This window comes from Castor canadensis, chromosome 2, assembly GCF_047511655.1.
Source record: "Castor canadensis chromosome 2, mCasCan1.hap1v2, whole genome shotgun sequence".
Lineage (NCBI taxonomy): Eukaryota > Metazoa > Chordata > Mammalia > Rodentia > Castoridae > Castor > Castor canadensis.
In genome coordinates this window covers 15,099,170-15,123,931 of record NC_133387.1, presented here as the reverse complement: position 1 = coordinate 15,123,931, position 24,762 = coordinate 15,099,170, and the positions used below count along the sequence as shown (strand labels likewise).

At 48.0% G+C, this 24,762-nt stretch overlaps 1 protein-coding gene, 1 long non-coding RNA gene and 1 other non-coding gene across 10 annotated transcripts in view; 2 read left to right on the top strand and 1 right to left on the bottom strand.

Moving 5' to 3' along the window:
• LOC141419269 (uncharacterized) overlaps positions 1-12,063 on the bottom strand; it is a 16,141-nt gene extending 4,078 nt beyond the window's left edge. For 2 of the 5 annotated variants that reach the window (XR_012444054.1, XR_012444053.1), the window contains exons 1-2: positions 11,953-12,063; positions 418-525 (exon numbers count right to left, since the gene is read on the bottom strand). This is a non-coding gene — a long non-coding RNA (uncharacterized lncRNA). Of the gene's footprint in view, positions 1-417; positions 526-11,276; positions 11,433-11,499; positions 11,631-11,952 lie in introns of those variants that run through there. The other 3 variants (XR_012444052.1, XR_012444051.1, XR_012444050.1) reach the window with 3 other exon arrangements.
• On the top strand, positions 11,731-24,762 carry Adck2 (aarF domain containing kinase 2). 4 transcript variants are annotated; one of them, XM_020156995.2, is made up of 8 exons: positions 11,731-12,666; positions 13,441-13,587; positions 17,118-17,246; positions 18,156-18,251; positions 21,331-21,582; positions 22,931-23,059; positions 23,715-23,768; positions 24,351-24,762. In XM_020156995.2, exons 1-8 carry the CDS (start codon positions 11,731-11,733, stop codon positions 24,489-24,491), a joined length of 1,884 nt encoding a protein of 627 aa, XP_020012584.2. In that variant the 3' UTR covers positions 24,492-24,762. The 4 variants fall into 4 exon arrangements, with proteins under 4 accessions (XP_020012584.2, XP_073918067.1, XP_073918058.1 ...); XM_074061966.1 differs by lacking the exon at positions 13,441-13,587; XM_074061957.1 differs by lacking the exon at positions 18,156-18,251.
• Positions 16,503-16,609, top strand: LOC141421013 (U6 spliceosomal RNA). The gene has a single exon (XR_012445720.1). It is a non-coding gene; the product is annotated as a U6 spliceosomal RNA (small nuclear RNA).

Here is a 24,762-nt window from a genome sequence, read left to right as displayed (position 1 = left end):
CTTTTTGTCTTTTAAAAAAAAATTTTGGTAGTATAGGATTTGAACTCAGGGCCCGGGCAGATGCTCTACCCCTTGAGCACCCAATGTTTGCAATTTCCATGGCACCAGCTTATAGTGTTTTGTTATAGCAGCCCAAACAGATTAAGAAAGAGGAGTTTCTGGCATTGAGTGGGTAGAGGCCAGAGATGCTGCTAAATGTCCTACAATGTGCAGGACAGTTGTCACCCCCACCCCACAGAATGTCAAAAGTGCAGAGGCTGAGAGTCTCAGCCAGCCAATCCCCAACCTCCCTCTCCCCAGGATACTGGGACTAGTACTTGCCCCAGGTCACATCCACCATGTGACAATGTTCCGTGGGAGATACTAAAATCACAGTCCTTGGGTTTAAGAAAAGAAGCCCAGCCAGAACTGCTTTACCTGGCTTTCCCCTCGGGAAGCTTTGGCTGCACATCAAAGCGAATGGTGCCACCTAGTGGAACTGTAGCAAAACAACACCTGCAGGAACATTTCCAAGTTGAGAAGAGTCTGTGGAAACGAGGAAAAACAAGCTGTTTACTCGGAGATTTCTATGGCAAGGAAGCCAGCCACCATTGCTTGCATTTGGAAGAGGCTTAAATACAAGTGGAGACAAATGCTGGGGTGGGGAAAGGGTAGAGGTGTTTAGAGAAAAAAAGAAAAAGTTTTCGGGAGATGGTGGAGGTGGGGTGTTTTATGCAATTGGTTTGGTTCTCTGGTTGGTTCTGAGGTGTGACATGGGGTGAAAACGAGGGCAGCGGGCAGTTAGAGTCACGTGCTCCACATTCTGGAGCCATTGCTGCGGAGGATGTGGGTCAGAGTTCTACCGTCAGACATCATCCCTGTGTGCATTCAGTCTCTTACTTCCTTCTAACATTTGCATTCCTGCTGTTACTAATTCAGAAACAGATCGCGTAAAGTTGCCCATGGGAGAAGCAGCTTGAATGCAAGCTGTATTTGCGATGTTTAAAAGCCGCACTTAATGTATTTGATTTAGAGTTCACATTTGATCTAACTGGGCTTGTGGCTGAGTGACTGTTTAGCATACACAAAGCAAAAAAACTAAACAAAACAAAAAACCAGCAGACTCCCTACATATTTGATATAACTGGTTGTTTTTGTTTTCTAGGTGACTTCATATAAATGATAGCATTCTACTAGTTGATGTGAACCCCAGAAATCCCAAAGTGTCACCTCTTCAGAGGTGCTACACCTTCCCTACTACCACATTGCCCATTACCACTACTGTCACAACCACTCTGACCACCCCTCCCCCCCACCATTTCATTTACCACTCAGCTTCACCACCACCACTGTCCACAAGGTCAGTGGTTCTCAAACCATGTCCCAGGGCCAACAGCACCAGCACCATGAGAGAACCTGCTAGAAATGAAAATGCCCAGGCTCTACCCCCAAGCCTGTAGAATCAGAAACTGGGGGTGAGGCCAGCCTTCCAGGTGGTTAGAAGAGATGCTAACCAGCATCCTAGAGTCACTGCTCTAGGTAAATACCCAAGAGGCTACAAAGGCCTTATTTTATTTTTGGTGGGACTGGGGTTTGAACTCAGGTCTTTCTCACGGCCAGTGTGAGCAAGTCCGTTAATCTGACTGGGAGCAACTGGGGATTAGAAAAAAGGCATAGAGAAAAGTTGGGATCGGGTGGGTCCAACGCTCCTGATGAGAGACGCTGGCCCCCTCTTCATCCCAGTGCGTTTATATAAAGCACATATGTGGAAGTCAAGTTAGGTTCTCATGGCCAAGTCACGTAGTCAGCAGGAACAAGGATGCTATGGTAAGTTGTTTTTCTATTCTGACTGTCCTTGTCTAAAGGTAAACATGTCCTGTTTCCCATGGAAGGCAGCCATGCTGAACCTTGTCCAAATCCTTTAAGCTGGGGCCGTGCCTTTGCAGCTCTAAGGTCCTTGACATGGCCATGACCATCTCAAGGTTTCTTCTCGTCCATTCAGTTACTAGTCTCCCACCTCGCCTCCCTTTTTATTTCTTAAATGTTCCCAGTGCAGACTGGTGCTTAGTCCAAGGAACTGTCTCTGGATTGCTCGGCATCCGACTAAAAAGGTACAAAAGCAGATTAGTAGCAAGACTCCTATTCCTATGAGGTACCAGAAGGAATGTTTAAGGACATTAAATGGATTAAAACCTTGTAGCGCATCCAGTATAGTTTTTTCCATGTCAGCAGGAGAGATGAACTGGTCATATGCTCTCTGCATCGCCAATATCTGTTGTCTGAGGTGTTCCCAGCTCCCGTCACATGAGCTTTGATGATCTGCCAGGGATACTCCAACTCATTGTAGGGAGCAGCAGTGATACAGATATGCTGGAAGCCCATATGACATAGGAGGGCCTGTCTGAATTTTATGATTTATAGCTCATCCCCCATAGCGAGGCAAGCTGGCTCCAGGGTGTTTAAGCAGACATCAATTTTTCATCTATGGACACTTGTTGTTGGAGGGCATAGGTGACATCCTGGGTGAGTGTGTTAATGTAGTGGGCATTGTGTATGCTTTGAGACAAAGCCATGGATGCCATGGCCATAGTGGTGACAGCAGTTATGGTGGCCACTATGCCTGGTATAATAAGACCTATGACCCTCTTTTCTCTTACCAACTTCCTTTATAACCTGTAAGCCTTTGTCATGGTACCAAAGACCTGTAAAATTAGTGGGTACCAGAAGATATGGTATATGCCTTACTACTAGGTGCTGGCACAGGCTGTTAGATTACAAGTTAGGCAGTTTATCTCATATGGAGCCATTTTTTGTAATGTTTAGATTCCCCACGACTAGAGCAAAAGGATGTTGCACATAGGCTTGAAGGTCTTTCTTATCCGCCCCACCACCTCCAAGGTCTTCGAGAGACCAACTAGTCAAGTTGAGTAACTCCATGGCAGCAGTCAGTTTCCATATATCTGTTTGGACATTCCCTCCATAGGGGTGGTGCAGTATCCAGTCACATTGGTTTCTTGGCTAGCATTTCTGGACGAATAGAAAACAGTGGCTACACTGAGATTAAAGAATGTGCTATGAAATAGTTTCTGCTGGGTATTGAGGGGGTGGGGGGAGCGGGAGGGGGCGGAGTGGGTGGTAAGGGAGGGGGTGGGGGCAGGGGGGAGAAATGAACCAAGCCTTGTATGCACATATGAATAATAAAAAAAAATAATAAAAAAATAAATTTACTTTAAAAAGTTACAAAAACAAAAAAAGAATGTGCTATGAGGGAACAGGCATTGCTCCCATGGGGCCCCCTTGCCAGGATAATGTTGGGTTTGTTTGGTACAACACTTGGAAAAGTGCAGCCAGTGTGTGGCATTGTACTGCTCAGTGGCATTGAAGCCCAGGAATTCTAATTTCTTATCTACATAATGGGTGCCATTCCACAAAACAGTGCTCCTCCAGGTGGGTGCTATAGGAAGGTACCATTGCAGCGAGCCTAAGCATAATGGCACCAAAGTGGATTGCCCTGTGAAATTGTAGGAACTGAAGGTGGGAGTCATGTGCCCGTTAGAGTGGCCTCCCTCTAAATCCAAATCATTGGTGTAAACAAGTATGTTTGGTCTATCCATGTTGCTGCTTGAAGCAGTGGTGGATGAGGTATAAATGTTCAATGTTGTTGGGTTGGGCCATTGAGCCACATGTAGGGTGATGATTGCCAACATGGTCAGGAGAAAGGCCACATGGTTGTCTGTCAGTTCCACACCCCGATCACATCACCTGTCATCCTTGTCAGCATTCTGCAGCCTGATATGCAGCTGGTCTCATCCCTTGCAGAACAAAGCCCACTATCCCTTATCTCCTGCCACCTTCCTTTGCCTGTCCCTAGCCCCTGCTTTCTCCCAAATGCTACTTAAGGCCAGACCCACTGAGAAAACCTGCTGCACCATTTTTTCTTCTCAGGCAGCCAGCCTGCTTAGTAATCTTTGGACATGAGATACCTCTTGTGAGCCTCCTTTGTGTGCGATGTGCAGCATTTTCCTAACATTTTGGTGCCATGACTCGGATCCGAATGAGCTTCTGGCATTGATCTTGCTCTCCCAGTTAGTAAATTCAGGCCCTCCTGATATACACTGCACTCCCAAGCCTACTTTGGCCACAAGGCAGACATCCCCTATATGGGGGGCCTGGCTGGGGGATTATACTGGCCTGCCAAAGCCATGTAGGTGGGAGCTGCCTTCCTTAAGAATGGATAAACTTACTGGGATCTGAGCTGCTTTGCCGGTGCCACGGTCACCACTCTCACTCACAGGGAACCTCCTCAAGGCCAGTGCTCCCATTACTTGCCCACCACTGGCTGATTTACTCAGTCCTCCCTTGGTGAGTTCCCTTGTGCTGTTGCACCTTGAGTCATGGTTCTCTCTCTCTCTCTTGGTTGGTCAAAAATCCTAGTACTAGGTCCTGGCTCACTTGCCCCAGGAACCAGGTTCCTGAGGTGTGGACGATCCTCTCGGTTAAGACGTTCCCTTGAGGTCCTCCACTCCTCTGTTTCATCCAGGAAAGCAATATCTCGGGGATGCACCATATTCTTCCTTGCAGAGTCTCACCCTGGGGACTGGACCTTCCAAAATTCCCTCAGACACTCCTTTGGGCTGCCTACTGGCCAACCTCAAGCCCTATGGCTCTCACCTGATCTTAAAGCCCAAAAACTCATTTTTCTTTCCAATCAGGCTTGGCCACAATACCAATTGGACAATGACTCAAAATGGCCACTTGATGGCACACTCGTCCCTAACATTCTCAGGGATCTTTACACCTGTGAATACACTGGAAAGTGAAAGAAGATTCCCTATGTCCAGGCCTTCTCTTATCTCCACTCTAAGCCTTCTCTCTGCACCTCTTCCTCCCCTGCCCAAGTCCTTCTGGCCATAAAACCCCAATAACATCCCTGAATCTGAAGCCTTCCCTTCCTTTGACCCTGCCAACAAACCAAATCCTCTCCCAAACCTCCTCCTTCCCCATGTAAGCAGACTTCTTGTGCTGCTCATGCTGCTTGTCTCTTCCTATCTTCCTGAAGGACTTTCCCCATAATGGAGTTAAGCAAGCCACTCCTTGCCAACTCTGGCCTCATGGCAATTCCGGCTCTGGGGAGCTCATGCTCCCTCCCTGTGGGCTGAGACCAAGCCTGGGATTTATTCAGGTATGCCTCATACTACATTGGTGGAGTCCTGTTTGATTATGGCATTTGACAACTGCTTCTCTTTCCCCCCCCTCCTGTCTAATGTCCCTTTTTCCTGAGACAGTGACCAGAGAGTGGAGGTTTCATGTTGCTGAAAGTGTTCCAGTACCAGTCAATGGGAGCGACCTAGAGACACAGGTGATGGCTAATCCTGCAGGCCTGTGTCATGCCTCCAGGCTCTGCCTTCCCCTCCCTTACCTAAGATGTCAGGACACCTTTTCTGCTTCCTCCATGGTCTCACCCCATGTCCTTTGTCTCTATCTGCCTTCCCCCCCTGGGCTTACTGGGACCCTGCTTCCCATGAAAAACTTATAACATGGTACCTTATGACTTAAGTTATTCCAACTAGTTTGCCAGGCCTCTCAGTCTAAAGTAACTTTAAGTCAGCTGCTGTACAAAAGTGCTTACAAAAACTGCGGCTGCCATGCTCACGCCCTAACTCCGCCCCCACAAGGGGAGGAGGGAAAAACAGGTGCGCTCATGCACAGGATGCTGGCTCCTGGACACAGCAAAAATGCTTGCAATAGCTAAGAAAATCCATAGAGAGGACCCAGCACATCCTGGGCCGCCAGCCACATGTGGTGATGGCTGTGGCTTGCCACCACTTCCCCTAACATAAATGTGCACAGAGTACACAGGAAGGTGGAAGGGGTGCAGGCTGCAGGATCAGGCCTAGGCAGACAGGCTCGCTTGTCCCGGGTGTGCGTGGAGGGCATTGGCACCTTGCACAAACCCTGCTCCTAGCCCCACCTCACACCTGGCACCAGACCCAGACCTTATAAACCAATTGTCAACTCAAGGTTATAGTCCCCAAAACAACACATTACTGTGGTCTCTAAACTTCTCATTTAAAACTTTCTATACTTTTGGCCTCAACATAAATTTTTCCCTCCAAATATTACACTCGTTGTCCCATATGGTACTGTTATTGGACTAAAATGCCCTTCTCTAACTTTACACATGATTTATTCCTTTATTAAAAAGGTAGCCTTTATTAAAGAGGCTGCCTGCTGTTAGCTAAAAGGCAGGGTCCTAACGTTTTGTTCTTTCTAGATGGGACCTGCACCTTGCAGTCCTCTGGCTTGTAGATGTTAAAAGCTTTGTACTGAGGCCTGGCCTTAATATGCCTTGGGTGACCAAGAGAAGAGGCCTTCACAGGGTTCCTTAAATTACAATACCATACTCCAATTAGACATTTTCTATAAAAGGAAAAAAAGTAAACTGAGGTCCCCATACAAATTTTCTTTCATCTCAGATTGGCTCCACAATTGCTATTTAGATACTCAAACACTGGCCACTCTTTGTAAGCCACAGGATAAACATGGAAAGGAGGACCAGAAAAGCCCCTATCAATGACAAGGCCACCCCCACTGCTGCACCCTCTGCCCTACCTTCTAAGCCACCCTAATATTCAAAACGTCCTAATGGGTGCTTCACCCTTCAACAGGCAATGGTAGGAAGAGGGCAAGTCTTATGTCCCCTTCTAAGGGAAATTTAAAAACATCTGGACAGCTATACTGATGCCCAGACAAATACATCCAAGCTTTATTTCTGTGATCCAAACCTTTCAACTGACATGAAAGGATACTATGCTTCTACTAGAGCAGACTCTTTTCTCATTAGAAAAACAATGGGTTCTGGCCCAGGCCATTCAGGTTAAAAATGATTACCATTTACAATAAACCTCAATACTAGTGACACCTAGAAATGAGGAAATAAATACACCTACCTACAGGGGCACAGACAGTCCCCTTAACTGATCCACACTAAAAGGGACTAATGATATAACTCAAACAGTAGAGTGCCAATTTGCAGGCATAAAGCCCTGAGTTCCAATCCAGCACAGCCAATGACAAAAAAAAAATTGGGGCTAAAAAAGTAGCTCAATGGGAAAATGTCTGCCTAGCATATGCAAAGCCCTGGTTCAATTCCCCAACATTGCTAAATCAAAAAAAAAAAATAGTAGAAAGATAACTGTCACTAATGTCACTTCAGCCATCTCATAATGGAAGAAAGTAGTTTAACCTAGACCAGATCCCTCATTCTTCAGATGAGGAAACTGAGGTCCAGAACAGTTCAGAGACCTGCTCTCCCGAGTGTCAGGTGTCAATGTGAAATAACAACTTTGCTTCACAGCAATGCCCTGAAGAAAATCCCTTTACCTTTCTACAACATCTTAAGGAGTCTAACAGAAAGCATGCCACGATGGACCCAGAGTCACAGGTGAGAGAGGTTCTTCTCAGATAAATTTCTAACAGTCAGACCCTAATATTTATAAAAAACTCAGTCTATGGCTGAAGGAGAAAAGTCATTGGATCAACTAATTCAACTAGCCATATCTATATATTATAACCAGGACATTACTAACAGAGAGAAAGATAAGAGATATGACCTCATTGCTGCCCCCACCCGACTGGGGCCTACATCTCAAGTTTGCTACCATGGTGGACAGGAAGGACATTTCTGCAGAGAATGCTTAAGGGGGGACAGCCTGGGAGACAGCCCCGCCCCCAGCCAGGACCCTGCCCTCTCTCAAAGGTAACCACTGGAGGTCAAAGTGCCCCCGGCTCCAGATGGAAGGCAAGGTGCCACCTCCTATGGATTGATGGGTCCTGGCCTCCTGTCCACACTCCAGTTCTTGGCATCAATGTTGAGGAGCCTCATGGTAGCCATTATGACAAAAAAAAAGATCATTTTCCAGCTAAACAGTGGAGCTCATTTCTCTGTCTTATCTTTCTCTCCTGGTCCCCAGTCCAATGACAAGCCTATCATTCAGGGCAAATCTGGCCAGCCCCTAGAGTGCTAGTTTACCTGGCCTCTGGCCTGCTCTTGGGGAGACCTCCTCTTCTGTCACTCTTTCCTCATAGTACCTAAAACTCCAGTGTCCCTGCTGGGACAAAATTTACTATTACAACTAAAAGCTCAAATTCTCCTCCCCCAGGCAGCTATCTCTGCTGCCCCCTCTTCAGAAACAAATAGATCCCACAATGTGGTTTGATGAGATGGAGCCTGGATGGCCCTCCCTATTCAAATAAAACTCAAAAATCCCTCACAGTTTCCACACCCAAAACAATATCAAGCCTGAGGGACATGAGGCCTTATGCCTATCATAAATTCCTTAGAACACCAAGGGCTACTAATTAGTTACTCCAGTCTATATAATAAATTCAAAATTCTTATATTCTTATAAAAGTTAATTTTAAAATACAAGTTACAAAGTAAATAACTAAAAAGGATATAGATAGATAATAAATGTATTTTTTGAGATGTTAAAGGAAAAAAATGTTTTTGGATGAGAAAGGATTTTATAAAGAAGGGTTTATCCTAAAGATTGTTTCAAATAGGAGGGATAAAGACAAGCCATCAAAGGGTTTAATATGTTATATAAAGGTCTGAGTAAGTTTTAAAAGTGTATAATAAAAAGCTTCAATGTATAATAAAGTTAAAGTTGACTATAATCTAAGAGTTGCCTAAAAGATTTTTAGGGTCATATCAAACTAAAATCAAATTCTCTATGTCTATAAAATAACAAGGTTATCTTAATATTGTTCTGCTTTGAGTAACAGCTACAAAAAACTGCTACAGAAAAAGACTTTATCAAAGAAATTATTTGTGTTTTCTGTTGATTTTGTCACACTTTAAGTACTACTACTAAATCAGAGTTCATTTACATATTTGCTCATGCAAAGGTCTCTTAAATGACCACCTTATGACTGAGTTTGGTGTCTAGACTTTATCTAAATATGGTACAAACGTTTACAGAGTTAAAAGGGTCAGTTTATGTAAAATGATGAGCTAAATCTCTCTTTTATCCAAAAGTGTTACATTTAACCTGCATTCTGACAGTCAGCCTCCATGTGCCTTTAAAGGTCCCACAAACCCTTCATAACAACTAACCTGGTCAGTCTTGCCACAAAAATTTAAAGACAGCCCTCATCTTTGTGGACAGGCCCTAACCAGAGACTTCTTAGATTGGCACTACCCAGAGGCCACCCTTCTTCAATGCAGAGCCACAGAGTCCCTTATCTGCAATGCAACTGAGTCCCTGTTAAAACTTTCTGGCCTCTGAGAATACAACGTCTCTAAGGAGAAGGCTCAATTATGTCTCCCTCAGGTCACCTACCTAGGTGTGTTCTTAAAGGGACAGACTCACTCCCTGAGTCATGAGTGCATTAACCCAATCTTCCGTTTCCCTCCCCCCATACCATAAGACAGCTTACAGCAAGTTTGGGAGTTACAGTATTTTGCAGAATTTAGACCCCTAGGTATGCAGTCCCTTAGCAAGACACCTTTTATGCTCCTCCTAATATTCCTGTTTGGATCTTAAATAACATACGGCCACCCATTTCTCTTAGAAAACTTGCCTCCAACAGACTCTGCTCCTCTGGCTGACTACTACCTTATCTTAACCTTCTCAGGAAACTTCTCAAAGAGCATACAGACCAGATCCTGCCCCACCCTATAACAATTTCTATTAAACCAGGAGATCTTGTTCTCTTAAAGGATCTTCTACTCTCTTCATTGGGACTTCAGTGGACCAGCCCTTATCTGGTCATTCTCACAACACCCACTGCTGTCAGGCTCAATGGGATCCCCTAGTGGCAGCACCTCTTAAGGAATGGGCACTTAGAATCCTCGAGGGAACATTTCACAGTGGTTCTCCTGGCAATGCCCATCCTAATGCCTGTGTTCTTGCTCTCCTATTCTTAAGCTTCCTCCCCTGTATCATACTACATGTCTGCTACTGCTAATCAAAAGTTTAACCAGTTGTACCTCCAGGAATGTCAACCTCTCCAAAACTGCCTGGAAAAACAACTGGGAAGGCCCCATCCAGGATCCCACAGGAGCCTGAGGACCCTGTCCCATACAACGCCCCCTGCCAGCAGGAAGCCGCTAAAGAGACCAATGCTTTGCCCCAATTCCTGATCCTCAGCCCCTAACCTCATCATTATTAAACAAAAAAATGGGGGAATGATAAGAACTGCCTCTTGCCACCATTCTGCAGCCTGAGCCGCAGCTGGTTTCATCCCTTGCAGAACAAAGCCCCACTGTCCCTTATCTCCTGCCACCTGTCTTTGCCCGTCCCTAGCCCCTACTTTCTCCCAAATGCTACTTAAGGCCAGACCCACTAAGAAAAGCTGCTGTGCCATTTTTTTCCTCGGCCAGCCAGCCTGCTTATTAAACTTTTGGACATGAGACACCTCTCCTGAGCCTCCTTTGTGTGCCGTGTGCCGTGTGCCGTGTGCCGTGTTTTTCCTAAGAGGTGTGGGCTGATTCCCAAGTTGCATTGCTCTCTTCCTGGGTCCAGGGCCTTCAGACCTCACGTGAGTCCTCCAAAGTTAACCCTCCCTCCCCCGCCCCAAACCTCACACCAAAGTCCTTCCCATTTTAGGACTTTAGTCTTTTGGCCCCTTTTCTCAGGTCTTCCTTTCCTTTCCAAAGTAGCCCAATCCTATACTACAGTGGCCCCCAGTCTTCATTGCTTTTGTGACTTGCCAAACTTTGAATTGCGCTTATGTTTGCCCCCTCACCAAGCCATTAGCCTGTGAGGGTGGCATGTGTCTCCACTTCCTAGTGCCCAGTGCAATAACCTAGCTGAACACAGACTACGGAGACTCCGCAAATACTACATTTATCGCATGCAGTATTAATTGAGTGAAGGAGCCGCTTCCCAAAGTCCCAAACACCAAAAACGGTGCATCCTGAGACCGTCCAAGGACACCCCCGCGCAGCTGAAACTCGGCCCCACGTTCATCGCGCGGCTGGGCGTTTCCACGCCCGCGTAAGGAAGAAGGCTGCACGGCTGTCAGAGGAGCGACAGACGCGCGAGGGGTCGCCGAAGGTGCTTCTGGGTTTGCGACAAATCGATTTCCGGGACTCGGGACCAGGGCAGCCTCTGCGGGTGTCCGCGGCGCGTCCCCTTTAAGGGGCGGTTCCTGCGGGCCGGAGGGCGCTCCCGGACACCCCGGCGCGCGGACGTCGGCCCCTGCGTCCCAGCCGCCGCCCTGGTCCTCGCTCCCGGTCCTCCCCCACGGCCCGGGGGCCTTGTCCCCTGCACCTGCCCGCGTTCTCCTACCACGGTCTCCGCCTCAGGTCCCCGGCCCGGCTCTCGGCGCCCCGGTGATCGCCCCAGACCTCGGTGCCTCCCGGTGCCCCCCTGTCGCCCGCCGGTCCCCGGAGCCCCGCCCCTCGGCCCCGCGGCCCCCGGCGGGCGCCCTGCGTTCCCGCCATCGCGCGCAGGTCGGCGCCCGCGCGCGGTGACCCTGTGTGTCCCCGCGCCGGCCCGGGCCTGCCCTCACATCCTGCCGCTTCACAGTCGGTTCGGTTCGGTTCCGACGGCCCGGCTTTGACGCCACGGGGGTCGGGAGTCCTCCGCCCGGGTGCGGAGCGGGGCGCAGCTGGCCTCAGGCTACACGCGGGAGGCGCGGCCGCGTCGCCTGGGCCGTGGACTCTCCTCCGCCTGGCCCAAAGCCTGTCCCCAGATGGCTGCCCCTTAAGTCGAGGACAGGCCGCCTAGGCCTCCGGAGAGGATGGTTACTCCCTGGCGCTTCTCTGTCAGGGTTTGCTTGTCACAGCTCAGGTGTTTTGAGCTCAGACGGGAACTTGGCCTTCTCAGACCCTCTGGGTGCCCTCGCAATGCCAGACTCTGTTGGCTGCTGCTGGGTAGTTTGCCCAAGCTCATCTCAGCCTCTGGAGACGTTGGTGAGGGGGTCCCCGACAGCTTGTGCCAGCGTAGGGCCCCCTGGAGTGACCTGGCTGAGAATGGGAGGGTGGAGAGGCTCTCCCAAACAGGACCGCTGGGCAGCGTCTTCCTGCATCTCCGGATCTGGCTCCGAGCTGGTGCTCTCTTGGCAAAATTCTTCCCCCTCCTTCTCCTCTACCCTCTCACCTACCTGGCTCCGGGCCTCGCCACCCTTTGGCTCCACCTGCTTCTGAAAGCCACCGAAACCTCCGGCCCAACGTACATTAAATTGGGCCAGTGGGCCAGCACCAGGCGCGACCTCTTTTCGGAAGCCTTCTGTGCTCAGTTTTCCAAGCTGCATGTCCAGGTTGCCCCCCACCCTTGGACTCACACAGAACACTTGCTTCAGCAGGCATTTGGAGAAGACTGGGGGAGCACCCTCTTTTTTGAGACCCAGGAACCTGTGGGTTCAGGCTGTGTGGCCCAAGTGTACAAGGCATTCGCCAGCACGGCCTCTCTGGGGAAAGACAGCATCTGGAGACTTGGGGAGGCCTCCCGCCTGCAGCTGTTCTCGGAAGCTGGGGCATTCGGGGGGCTGAGAGATCTGGTCTTTGAACCAGGACACCTTAGGAAGGATTGGATGCCTCCAGAAAATCTTGCTGACCAGTCATTTCTAGAACGGCTGCTCCTCACTGAAGCTGACCTGGTTGGATCAAATGCAGGTGTGTCTCAGGCCCCTGGCCATCCACCTGAGCCAGATCACCTCATCCCAGTGGCGGTGAAAGTAAGTGCTCTTCCATTGTCAGCCAGTCCTTCCTACCTCCTACAAACAGCTCACATCTCACCTACATACTGAGCTGTCTCAAATCAGAAACACCCCCAAGCAGGTCACCTCCACGTTATCTTTCATTCACACATTGAGTGTTCCTTATCTGAATGCTCGGGACCAGAAGTGTTTCAGATTTCAGATATTTTTAGATTTTGGAGTATTTGCATATACCTTGGCCATAGGACCCAAATCTAAACACAAAACTCATTATGTTTCATCTGTACCTTGAACAGGTAGCTTCAAGGTAATTTTATGCAACCTTTTTAGTGAACCTTGTTATAACTCCAACCCATCATATGAGGTCTAGTGTGGAATTTTGTCACCATGTGGCTCAAGTGGTAGAGTGCCTGCCTAGAAAGTACTGAGGCCCTGAGTTCAAACTTCAATGCCATAAAAAGAAAGTGAAGTTTCAGAGCTTTGGATCTCAGAGTTTTGGGCTAAAAATATGTTCAATCTATTTCTTTTAGCTTAACTAATATTTGAATGCCTGTTGTGTGCAACTGTTTTATTTCTTGACTTCAGGAAGTGGTGGTGCAAATAGTGTGATGGAGGAAAATGAGGGTTTGGAGGCTGGGGTGAAGGAACCACCTACAGGCATCCTGGTATTGGGACACTTCCTCTTAGGTCTGAGGAGAAGCTGCGTGGCTCCTTTGAAAGTGGAACCCACACTGGCTAGGTAAAAATATGTCCTCCAGATTCCTCCTCCTGGCTCACTGTTCTTTCTGGCAGGTGCTGCACCCTGGCCTGCTCTCTCAGGTGCATATGGACTTGCTGTTGATGAAGATTGGCAGCCGAGCCCTCGGGCTTTTGCCGGGAATCAAATGGCTTAGCTTGCCTGAGATTGTGGAGGAATTTGAGAAGCTTATGGTCCAGCAGGTGAATTCTTCCTGTAGTTGTAAATAGCACCTAACAGAGCTTTTGCTGTTAACAGCTACTTAGTAAGTGTCGAATGAATGAGTAGTTTCCCAGTATTTCATGGTGAGTGTGATGCATAAGTCAGAGTGGGTAATGCTAGCTGATAAAACAAAGAATACCTGAGTCCCTTAACAGCTTCATGCAACAAGGCTATTTCTTGCTATGTGCAGATAAACTGAGAGAATGGGGGTTCATGCATCATAGTGATTTAGGGACCTAATTTCCTCCCAAACTTGGCACTGCCATCTTCATTCTATGTCAGTGTGGAATGGAGGGACCATGAGGATCATGTAAGAGATTTTTTGGCCAGGTGTGGAAGTAGGAAACATCACTTCTTTCTAGTCTCCTGATCAGAGCTTTCATCACAGTGTGAGGACCCTTGGGAAGTACAGTCTTTCTTTGTGCCTGCCAGGAAAATGAGATGAATGTGATGGGACATGTGATACTAGCTTTGTCACAATCAGTGACTGAACTCCAGTGTGAGAAGAGTGTCTAGCCAAGTTACAGTTTGCCTTTGTTTTGCTTTCTTTCCAGGGCTAATTAGGTAGACAGGCCCTAATGGTTAGGTTCCTGTTAGGAACCATTAGCACATTTGTATAAATAGGCTTCTTTGCAGACATACCTTGGGGGTGGTCAGGGCTCCAGTAGGCACCTGTGCTGGCTCCCTGCTGGATGGTACAGCTTTGGACATGTTTTCAGAAGCTGTGTGCCATGTCCTCATTTATATTCTCTGACTTAAGGTTTTTAAGTCTCCAGGATTCATTTTAATGTTTAGAAAGTATGTTAGTCTGTTTGGGCTGCTGTAACAAAATACCATAACTGTGACCTTATCAGTGACAGTAACTTGTTTCTTCCAGTTCTGGAGGCAAAGTTGAAGATCAGGGTGTTGGCAGATGCAATGACTAGTGACAAAGATCAGGGTGCTGGCAGATGCAGTGACTAGTGAGATTCAGCTTTCTGTTCATAGATGGCACCTTCATACTGTGGGTTTGCATGGTGTCAGGGACAAGGGACTCTGTCAGGCTTCTTTTATAAGGACACTAACTAACTATTCAGGAGGCTCCACCCTTAACACCTACTCACCTCCCCAAAGCCCTGCCTCCTAATTCCATCACCTTGGCGGTTAGGATTTCAACATAGGAATTTGGGGCACACAAAGTATTCAGACTAGAATGGAAAGCTTTTCTTTGTGTTATGGAGTAGTGTAGATTTGATAATGAAAGAAAATTAAAACAGAAAATGGTTTCTATTCCAGCAATCCTCTCTGCATTCTGACTCTGTTCTACCTCTCTTCTCAGTGTCAACTCCCTGTAGAAGCATGACAGACATATGGGGATCCCATCACTTGAAACTCACATGTCTCTATGTCTCCCCTCATTTGTCTTACAAATCAGCTCTTCATACTAAGTACTCCCTCCCACCCTCTCAGGTGGATGCCTGAGAGTTGTGTGTGTGTGTCTGTTCATTTATAAGTTCATGTAACAGTTATTAAAAACTGTTAGAAGCTGATACTCTAAGAGAACAAGTGAGCCTTTCTTGCCCTTAAAGAATATTCAGTGGGCACAGGGAGCTGACACCTAACTACTTGCAAATAAATTGTCACCAGAATTTTTATAGGAGCCATCATAGTCACAGGTTGGCTGGCAGGAAGGAACACAAGGATGAGTCAGGGCTTCAGGCAGGCTGAGATGTTTAGTGCTTTTGGAGTTGGGAGAGGCTGGAGTTGGATGGTAGAGGAAAAGGGAGGTGCCACAGGAGATAGACCAGGACAGAGAAGCAGGGGACAAAGCCTGATCTGAAGTGAGCTTTTTCTCGCTCCTGTTACTACTGAACCTAACTGGGCCTAACTAGGGGTGACAGAAGATGCAGAAAGGACAAAGGATAGACAGATAGACATGCAGAAAGTTGAGGCCAGGTGTGTTGGGCACTCTGGTGAAGACACAACAATCTTGTTGCTTCTTTTCTCTAATCACTTTCTTTAACTTTGCTTCTTTTCTCTATTTTTATTCTTTAAGGCCTTACTCCTTTACAATTCTTTAAAACCTTGCTTCTAAAAGTCTTTTCTGTTCTTTAGTCTCTTTCCTTAGATTCGCTCTGTCCCATGTTTTCTCTTAGCCTTTATTTAGCATAATCTCTTTCAAAGTCTTTGTCCTCAGACTTGCACTGTCCCATCAGACTTGCACTGTCCCATGTTCTCTCTTTAGCTTTCTTAAAGTCTCGGCCCTTAGACTTACAGGCAAACAACAGCAGCTGCATCATTCAGCGGCAGTTCCCTTGCAAGCTGCCAACCAATTCTATCAACCCCTCTTTAGCAATTTCCCTTCAGCAGTTCTTTCCCCTTCAGAAATCCTGTCTTCAGCAATTCTCTTTCCAGCAATTTCCCTTCAGCCAACCACCCCCCATCCAAAAGCCTCGCATCCTCCTTCACCAAGTCTTTTATATTCAGTGGTAGACAAGGAGGTAGAGCAGCAGTTGTCAGGGAGGGGCATGACATTGTAACAGGAGAAACCTGCGTTGCTATTCTCTGACGGTAAACAACTTAGGAAAAGCAGCTGAGATGCACCTTTCCATCTCCTCACTCCCTTCTGTGGCTGGGGCTGTGCCAAATCTCAGCCTACAGATTATTTGACATAAACATTTTAGGAAAAACAGCTGCTCTGCATCTTACTCTTGCCCTATTCTGCAACTGGGGCTGTGCCAAACTCAGCCTGCAGAATATTGAGTACAACTGTGCTTATGTCCTCATAGGCTTCTCCTATTCCTCTCTCCACACTGATCCACCTGGATGTCATAAAGTGTAGACTTCACCATGCAGGTAGCAGAGGCCATGAGCAGATGGATTGGAGGGAGAAATGATGGATGTATTGATAAAGGGGGTGCTCATTTCAGCAGCACATTCTCTAAAATTGGAACCATACAGAGAAGATTAGTGTGGCCCCTGTGCAAGGGTGACATGTACATTTGTGAAGCATTGTGTTTATCTACATAAGATAAAGATGGGGTTGAGCCTCTGAGTCAGCAAATGCAGGGTTGGGCATTCAGCTGTGGCAGATTTGGAGCAGTGGCTGGAGGGCAGGGTCAGGCCTGTGTGCCTTAGCACATCGAGGTGATGGAAGGAGAGATCTGGATGGCTGGGCTGGTCATGAGCACCTGGCTGCCCCAGAGTCCAATGAAGTCAATCCACTGGGGAGGTGGGGAGGGAGCTCTGTGTGCTAGTGTGAAGAGGGTGGACAACAGGAATAGCAAGAAGTAGTGTGGCCCAAATCCTACCAGAGGGTCTGCTGTCTGGGTCTCAGAGGAGTGAGTTCATGTGGAGATTCTGGGATCTTTGGGGCAGACTTGACCCAGAGTGTCCTCTCCAAGTTTCCTCAGACTTCTGTAAGGGAATGGGGTGGTGAACTGGTGAAGAAGCAGGGAGAATCAAGTGACTTGCTAGTTCTCTGACATTTCAGAGATGGTCCTTGTATAATCTTCCCCCTCTTCTTGTCCAGATTGACCTGCGTTATGAAGCTCAGAATCTAGAACACTTCCAGTGCAACTTCCAGAATGTGACATCTGTGAAATTCCCCACCCCTCTGCACCCCTTTGTTGCCAGGGATGTCTTGGTGGAAACATATGAAGTAAGAATCTGGCCATGCCTTTTCTTCATACCTGCTGCCCCCATTAAGGCTTTTAGTCTGAAGGGAGGATATGGTTCCTGTCTATAAAACTGGGGGGTGTGCAGCTCAGTGGTAGAGTGCTTGCCTAACATGCACCAGGCCCTGGGTTCCATCCCCAGCAGGGGCAGAAGGGGAAGCAGTACTGTGAACTCTGCCATGTTGTTATCTGGTGATCCATAAAAGAGAGGCAATAGTTCCTGCTCATGGCATTGTCCTGGAAGTAAATGACAAAACCAGAGAATGCAAACTCAGAGAAACTGCTCAATAAGCATTGTGTCATGGTTTACCTCAGCTGTCCTCTAGATACCTGTCTCCCCTTTAGAGGTGGTATAAGGTCCTAGAAGACAACATGAACCCCCAGTGATCCTTGTTGTGTGACCTTGAGTGAGCCACTTTTACTCTCTGGGCTTTCCTTTGATGTATTAAGTAGGATGAAGAAGCTCTATCTCAGTGGATTGCTTTGACAAATAAACTAAGCTAAATATCTGTTTGCTAGCTCCCCATACTTCTGACTTCCCTATCCCTTTCCACTTTTCTGCTCAAGGTCACAGCTTATTCGTGATCCCATTGGCTGATTTTTGACCAGAATCTAGTTCTTCTGGCACCTGCTCCTATCTTTTTCCAGGATATCACAACACCTCTTCCTTGCCAATAGTGGAGCACATACGTTTCTTTTTGATGAACCCATGTCAGAGGTGGGAAATGTAAATAGGCTAAAATCAATGTATGGATGACAGGTTCATAGGAGTTTAAGAGAGCAGACTCATCTGCCAATCAGGGGGAAGGCAGCTTCTATGGGTCACATGAAGTTGGGAAGCAGGGTGTGGGTGGCCGGCAGGGTAAAGCTGTTCTCACTGGGGTTTCTTCAAGGAGAGTGTGCCTGTGTCTAGCTTCCAGCAGGCAGGAATTCCCACTGATCTGAAGAGGAAGATCGCACAGCTGGGGATCCACATGCTCCTGAAGATGGTGAGCTCCTGGGCTGTCTGGGTGCTCAGGTCAGCACTGGGCAGATTGCCTAAGGGGGCGGGGGAGGGTGCTGGGGCACTGCTCAGCATCGGGGTGGAGGGTGAGCCATGTATGGGAAAGTCTGTTTGCTGATAGCTGAGCCCACCAAATGCTCTGTGTCCCACAGCTCCCACTGAGCCCTTTGTGGCGTGTGCTGTGGGAAGGATGGTGAGCAAGACCCAATCCCTGCCCAGGCTGCCCCCAGCTTAAACAAATGGCTGAGACAGTGTTGTATGTTAAATGCTACTTTATTCATTCCTTCGGTATTTATTGCATGCCTGCTGCATGCCAGGTGCTGAATTAAGTATTGGACGTAAGGCAGTGAGCAAAACAGATGCAATTACAGTGTCCATAGATCTACTGTTCAGTAAATCAGCAAGGGATAAGCAAATGACATATGGGGTCAGTCCAGGGCACCCAGCTGGAGGGGCCTGTCCTCACCCAGGGGTTCATCCAGGCAGTGGCTCTGTCTTAGATGTGAAGGAAATCTGTGTGCCACCTGCATAAAGACAAGTGGTAGGAAAGAGAATGGCCTGTGCCAAGGCCTGAGGGTGAGCTACAATGGAGAGCTTTGGAGACATGAGAACATGTCATGAGTACGGCTCAAAGAAGCATTGGAAGGAATGGGGATTGCTGAGGTTGAGGAGGTGACAGGGACAGATTACTAAGGGTCTAGGAAACCTTTGGAAGAGTTTAGACTTTTATCCAAAGGCAAGTGAGCTCATTTTGAGTTTTCTCCCCTTTAAAAAAATTGCATTATGACAGTATTTAGTAAAGCGCATAGATCTTTTCGGGTCCAGTAAAGTGCATAGATCTTTTCGGGTCTTTTTGTGAGACTGGGGTTTGAACGCAGGGTTTCATGCTTGCAAAGCAGATGCTCTACTGCTGGAGCCACATGTCCAGTCCACTTTGCTCTGGCTGTTTTGGAGATGTGGGTCTCATGAACTATTTGGCCAGCCTCAAACTATGACTCTCCTGATCTTAGCCTCCTAAGTAGGATTACAGGCATGAGCTACCTATGCTTGGCTGTACAGATGTTTTTTCTTTTTTCTTTGCAGTACTGGGGTTTGAACTCAGGGCCTACACCTTGAGTCACTCTACCAGCCTTTTTTTGAGATAAGGGTTTCAAGAATTATTTGTTGAGACTGGCTTTGAACTGAGATCCTCCTGATCTCTGCCTTCTGACTAGCCAGGATTACAGGCATGAACCACCTGTGATTAGCTGTACAGATCTTAATATGGTGTTCAGTGAGTTTTTAAAAAGTGAACCTCTATCCAGATTAAGATGGTGAAGAGTTGAGGCAGAGAAATGACCCAGCCAGGAGTATCATGACTGCAGTGTGGAGCCAGACTGGAGGGGTGAGAGGAGATAGGGAGGCCAGCTGGGAGGCTGATGCAGGGGAGTCAGAGGCAAATTTTGATTCTTAAACATCTGTTGATCTCTTCATCTTAGAGGCCTTTGGTGGGTTTGGCTTCCTGGTACCTGCAGCCAGCCCTGGAGGCCAAGCACTGGGACCTGAACTTCTCCCTAAGGCTGCACTAGGGGAATCTGGCCACATCTGGAGTCGTGCTTGGCTGTTACAGCAGAGGGTGGGCCACTCCTCGCACCTATTGGGCAGAGTCGAATGCTGCCAAACATCCCAGAGTGCAAAAGACAGTCCTCCATTACCCCAGGAGTGAATTGAGAAGCCATGGGCTACAGGGCAAAGAAAGTCATAGTGTTGGGGACAGAATTTAGAAGCCTCTATTTCCTGGTGGGTGAAGAGGTGAGGTTGGATAGGTAAGATACAGTTTTCATAGAGGATAAGGATCGTTGAAATGGCTGCTCTGGTTCTAAAAAGAACCAGTCAAGAGGGTTGCCTGGCAGGGTTTTAGCCACAGTGGTGATGGAGGCGCACAGGGGCTGCTATTGGCGGATTGGTCTTTCACTAATAGCTTGATGCATAGAAGCAGCAGCCAGATCTCAGCTGTGCCACTGACTAGCTTGGGGCAGGGATGGGTGTCTGGGGCAGTCACTTAATCTCTGCCCTCAGGCTCCTCATTCTTCTTGAGGGGTTAAGAGGAATCTTCCTCTCAGGGTAGCTATAAGGGTGAAATGAGTTTGATAATCCAAACAGGACATAGTGAGGGTCATCATCATTGAAAGTAGTGTGATAACCAGGCTTTCCTTGTTAGTAGCTCAGATGGAGCAAAGAAAAAAGCTAGATTGTCTGGGCCCCATCTTCCTGGAAGTTGGGTTAGAAGACAGTGGTTGAAGGGATGGATGGCAGGGTCTGAGTGGGGTATGGGACTAGCACCCTGAGCTCTTCTCTCAGGCCCTGTGCAAGGTGCTGGTGCTTTCCGAGGTGACCCACCATGAGCAGATTCCTGTTCACAAGCAGTGCCTGGCTTCTGTCCAGCACGGTCCCTGGGGCTTGCATTCTTGCTCAATACTTTCAAAGCCCTCTCCTTCCTCCTCACCCAGTTTTGCATGCCAGACTTAGACCTGTAGCCATTGCTGTTCCTCACTGTCAGACTTCACTGGTGCACAGGCTGAGGCAATGGAGTGAGTCTGATGTGTGAACCTTTTGTAAGAAGTGAAGTTCTGTGAACTTAGGAACATTGAATATTGGGGATATTTTAAAACAATGAATAGATAATTATTATTAACTTCTTTTTAAAAAATGTTTATCATTTTTACAGGTACTTACTATGTATATATTATTTGGGCCACCTCCCTCTCCACCCCCCAGATAATCATTTTAAATTAGAATGTAAATGTCAAATTATAAAGTAAAAATAAGTCTTTTGAAATGTAGTCTGGTCTGCTCTTTGCCTTGAAAATATTTTTTCTCTTGAAAACATTTTTTCTCTTGAAAACTTTGACTTAGCTTGTCCATGCACAAATTCTGAACTGAGAACATCCAAATAAGGCTTTATTAACTGTATACCTCTTTGCCAGTGTCACTGGAAGCTGTCAATAAAGTTTTTTCTGCATGTGGCTTGGTGGTGCTAGGTGGTGAGGATTGACAGTGACCTGAATGGTGCCATCTCTTTCCAGATATTTGTGGATAACTTTGTTCATGGGGACCTTCACCCTGGGAACATCCTGGTCCAGGGTGCCAAGGGACTTCCCTCAAGCCAGGAGACGCACTTGCAGCAGGTAGATGTCTGTGACACGCTGGTAGTGGCCATGGCACCTGCTCTGCGCCCACTGCGCCTGGTGCTATTGGATGCTGGCATTGTGGCCGAGCTGCAGGACACTGACCTGAGGAATTTCCGGGCAGTTTTCCTGGCCGTGGCGATGGGGCAGGTAAGACCTGCTGGGGTGGCTCTTTTAGGTCATGGGGAGCTGCCTGTCAGATGCAGCCTGGTCCTTACCCTGGTTTCTCTTGTAAATGCCCATGTTTGTCAGAATCTGCTGCTAGCCACAAGTGGAGTGGGGTAGACAGTAATAGTGGGCAAACAGTCACCTTGTGGGCCCTCAGGTAGAATGTTCTGGCCACTTCTGAGCAGCTGATGGTTCGTGACCATGGAAAGGAGCACCTCCTTTCCCCATGTGTTGTGTGCCTGTAGTTTTTCTTCCTTGGTTAGCAAACATGCAGGCAGGCAGGGGACATGCTAGCTTCTTGACCAAGTAGTAGTTGTTTCCCCTCTGTGCTCTTTAGAAAAGCCACATTATAGAGAACTCATCTTCCACATGGGGCAAACACATTGTTATCTGTGGTGTGTAGGGAATGTGTGTCATTTTTCAACCTCCCCCCATGACTGAGGGCTCTGGGGGTTGGGAGCCATTAGATAGAAAGTGTTCAGCAGAACTTCTGTTGAATCTAGGTAAAGTGCCACATCTGGGGTGACTGAAGAGATCCTCTAGACACTTGGTGAAGAATTCTCCAGTGAGAAAGACCCTGGAACAAAAGTGTTGGTTTTAAAAGATAAGGCCAAATTCAGGGGAGTCCCTGCTTAGTGGACTTCCAAGGGGGCCAACCAAAGCTGGAGGCTGGCATCAATTGGAATGTGTCCCCTGCTAAACACCTGGTGTAGTTGGTGGGGCCCCAGTCCTCGATACCGGTTAGGGTGGAGGACAAAGGTGATAGCCCAGGGAAGAAGAGCTTAATTCCTGGAGCTGTGTTGTCAGAGGTGAAAGGCATTCAGAGTGACCACCAGGGAGGGGTTGAATATTTCCAGAAACTGGGGGTGCTTTGGTCAGAGGGTCCTGGGGGAGCAGGGAGAAAACAAGCTGGAGCACGGGGCTTGAGGCAGCTGGGAGCAGGCAGCTCTGCTTGGTAGGAAGAGACCTGCCAGAACAGCCTGATCCCTCCAGCCCAGCTGGTAAGACCTGGTGGCCTGGGCTAGGCAGGCGGTCAGCAGGGCTAGATGGAGCTTGAGCTGCATGAACCCTGGCTGTGCACTGTGTGGCTCAGGAGGGCAAAGGGGATCACACACATCTTTGTCTTGACTGCTAAGCACAGGGAGACTTTGGAAGACTCTGGCTGGCTATTAGGCCTAGTGGAGGGTAGAAGTTGAAAAGGACGGGTGCCCAAGAGCAGGTTGGCAGAAAAATCAGGTGGAAGCAATGAAGAGGTAAGGGAAGTTTGGCAGAATATGTGGTTTATGCTTGTTTAACTCTTACCGAACCACTTTTCTTTTGTACCTTCCAGGGTCACCAAGTGGCTGAGCTCATCCTGCATCATGCACGAACCAACGAATGCAGGGACGTGGAAGCGTTCAAGGATGAGATGGCCACGCTAGTGACTCAGGCCAGGAAGAACACCATCACCCTGGAAAAGGTGGGCAGATGTTGGGGTGCTTACTGCCCTTGCTCCACAAAGAGGGAAGCCTCTTTGGGGAGCTTTCAAGAGGGTGGGAATTTCAGGATAGATAAAGACCAAACCTTTTTCTCTCCCCACCTTCCGGTAGGCATAGGGAGGGCCATTGAAATCCCAGGAAGTCCAGAGTGGCCCTGGGTTGGGTTTTTCTGGAGTGGCTGCTGTGGCAGGGATCCCTCTCATTCAGGGTGTAGCTGTTTTGGAGACAGCTGATTATGCAGGGAAAGAGCAGCACAAGGACAAGCCTTAAGCCCCAATCTCTTGCTCAGGCCTGATCCAGAGCCCATGGTGTATTTCACATACAGTTCTAACAGCTTGCCTGTCTTCCCCATGTTCATGGCCAATGTTGGTACGACTAGCTCAGTACCCAGAGTGACTACTGGCACTGTCCATCTGGTTTACTTGATGGAATTTTTGTGTGGAGGAGTGAGAGGGTAGATGGATGGGGTGGACAGGCCTCTGAGGCTTGTGTGGGAGTAGTTATTCCTGGAGTTTCTCCATAGTCCCTTTCACAGGTGTGTGTGAGTGTAGCAGGGGTGAGTGTAGGAAAGGAGGAGCAGGACTGGGTCTTGGAAGGGGAAGAACTGGTTCTGGAATTCTCTCTCCTGTTTTCCAGATTCACGTTTCCAGCCTTCTCTCCAGTGTCTTTAAGTTACTGATGACTCACAAGGTGAGCTGCAAGTCAGGGAAGTTTCCTGGGAAGCTGGCAGGTGGGGGAGGTACTTCTCTTAAATCCGTTTTGCAAGTGTTTTTCATCACTGTGCATTTGTATGAAAAGTGCAGGTTTGTTTTCCAACACAGGCAGAGCAGGGCTTTCCTGTCCTTCTAAACACAGTGTGTATATCTGTCAAGTCTATGCGGTCAATCTAAGTGTTGTGATATTTAGATGTAGAAATGTATTTAAAACATAAATAGTCCAACTCAGACTTTCATGCCTTTCTCTCATTTCATATTAACGATGCTCAGTATTCATGTAAATCACACTCGAGTGGGGTACAGTCCCGACTTGAAGGGTGGCCTGAGGAGGTGCCTCTTGTCCTGGTGACATCAGAGGGGACTTAGTGGACTAACATGACCCGTGCCTGGCTGTTCTGGTTCCTGGGAGAGAGGGAAGGAAATGGAGGGGTTAAGGAAAGAATTTTAGGTAGGTAGTAAAGATCACAAGGACAGCGTTAAGAGAGGCCCAGTGGACTGTCGAGGATACTTGTCTGAGTCAAGAGGCTTCAGAAGAATTGCTGTTTTTCTCTTCCAGGTAAAGCTTGAGAGCAACTTTGCCTCGATTGTGTTTGCCATCATGGTGTTGGAGGGGCTTGGTCGCTCACTGGACCCCAAGCTGGACATCCTGGAGGTAGCAAAGCCCTTCCTTCTCAAAGGACCATCATCGTACTTCTGACCACGGCAGTGGGCATGCAGTGAAGGCTGCTTGCAAGGACCTGTCTTGTGGCAGCTGAACACCTGGAAACAAGACGTGTGGAGACCACACTGCTTTCCATGTGACTTGGTATTAGGGTTTGTGTGAAAAGCTTTGGGTTATGTGGTAGTAAAGGGCAGGAAAGGGACGATATCCATGCAGTTGGGGACTCTGGGCCTGGTGCTGGGGACACCTTCAGGGAAAGTGTCCTCCCAAAGAGGATACAAATATACTTCATTGTTTTGTTACTGTT

Coding starts and splice junctions, on each gene's coding strand:
- Adck2 (XM_020156995.2), top strand. CDS start 11,731: ATGGTTACTCCCTGGCGCTTCTCTGTCAGGGTTTGCTTGTCACAGCTC. Junction 18,252..21,330: donor TCCACATGCTCCTGAAGATG/GTGAGCTCCTGG, acceptor ATCTCTTTCCAG/ATATTTGTGGATAACTTTGT. Junction 21,583..22,930: donor TGGCCGTGGCGATGGGGCAG/GTAAGACCTGCT, acceptor TGTACCTTCCAG/GGTCACCAAGTGGCTGAGCT.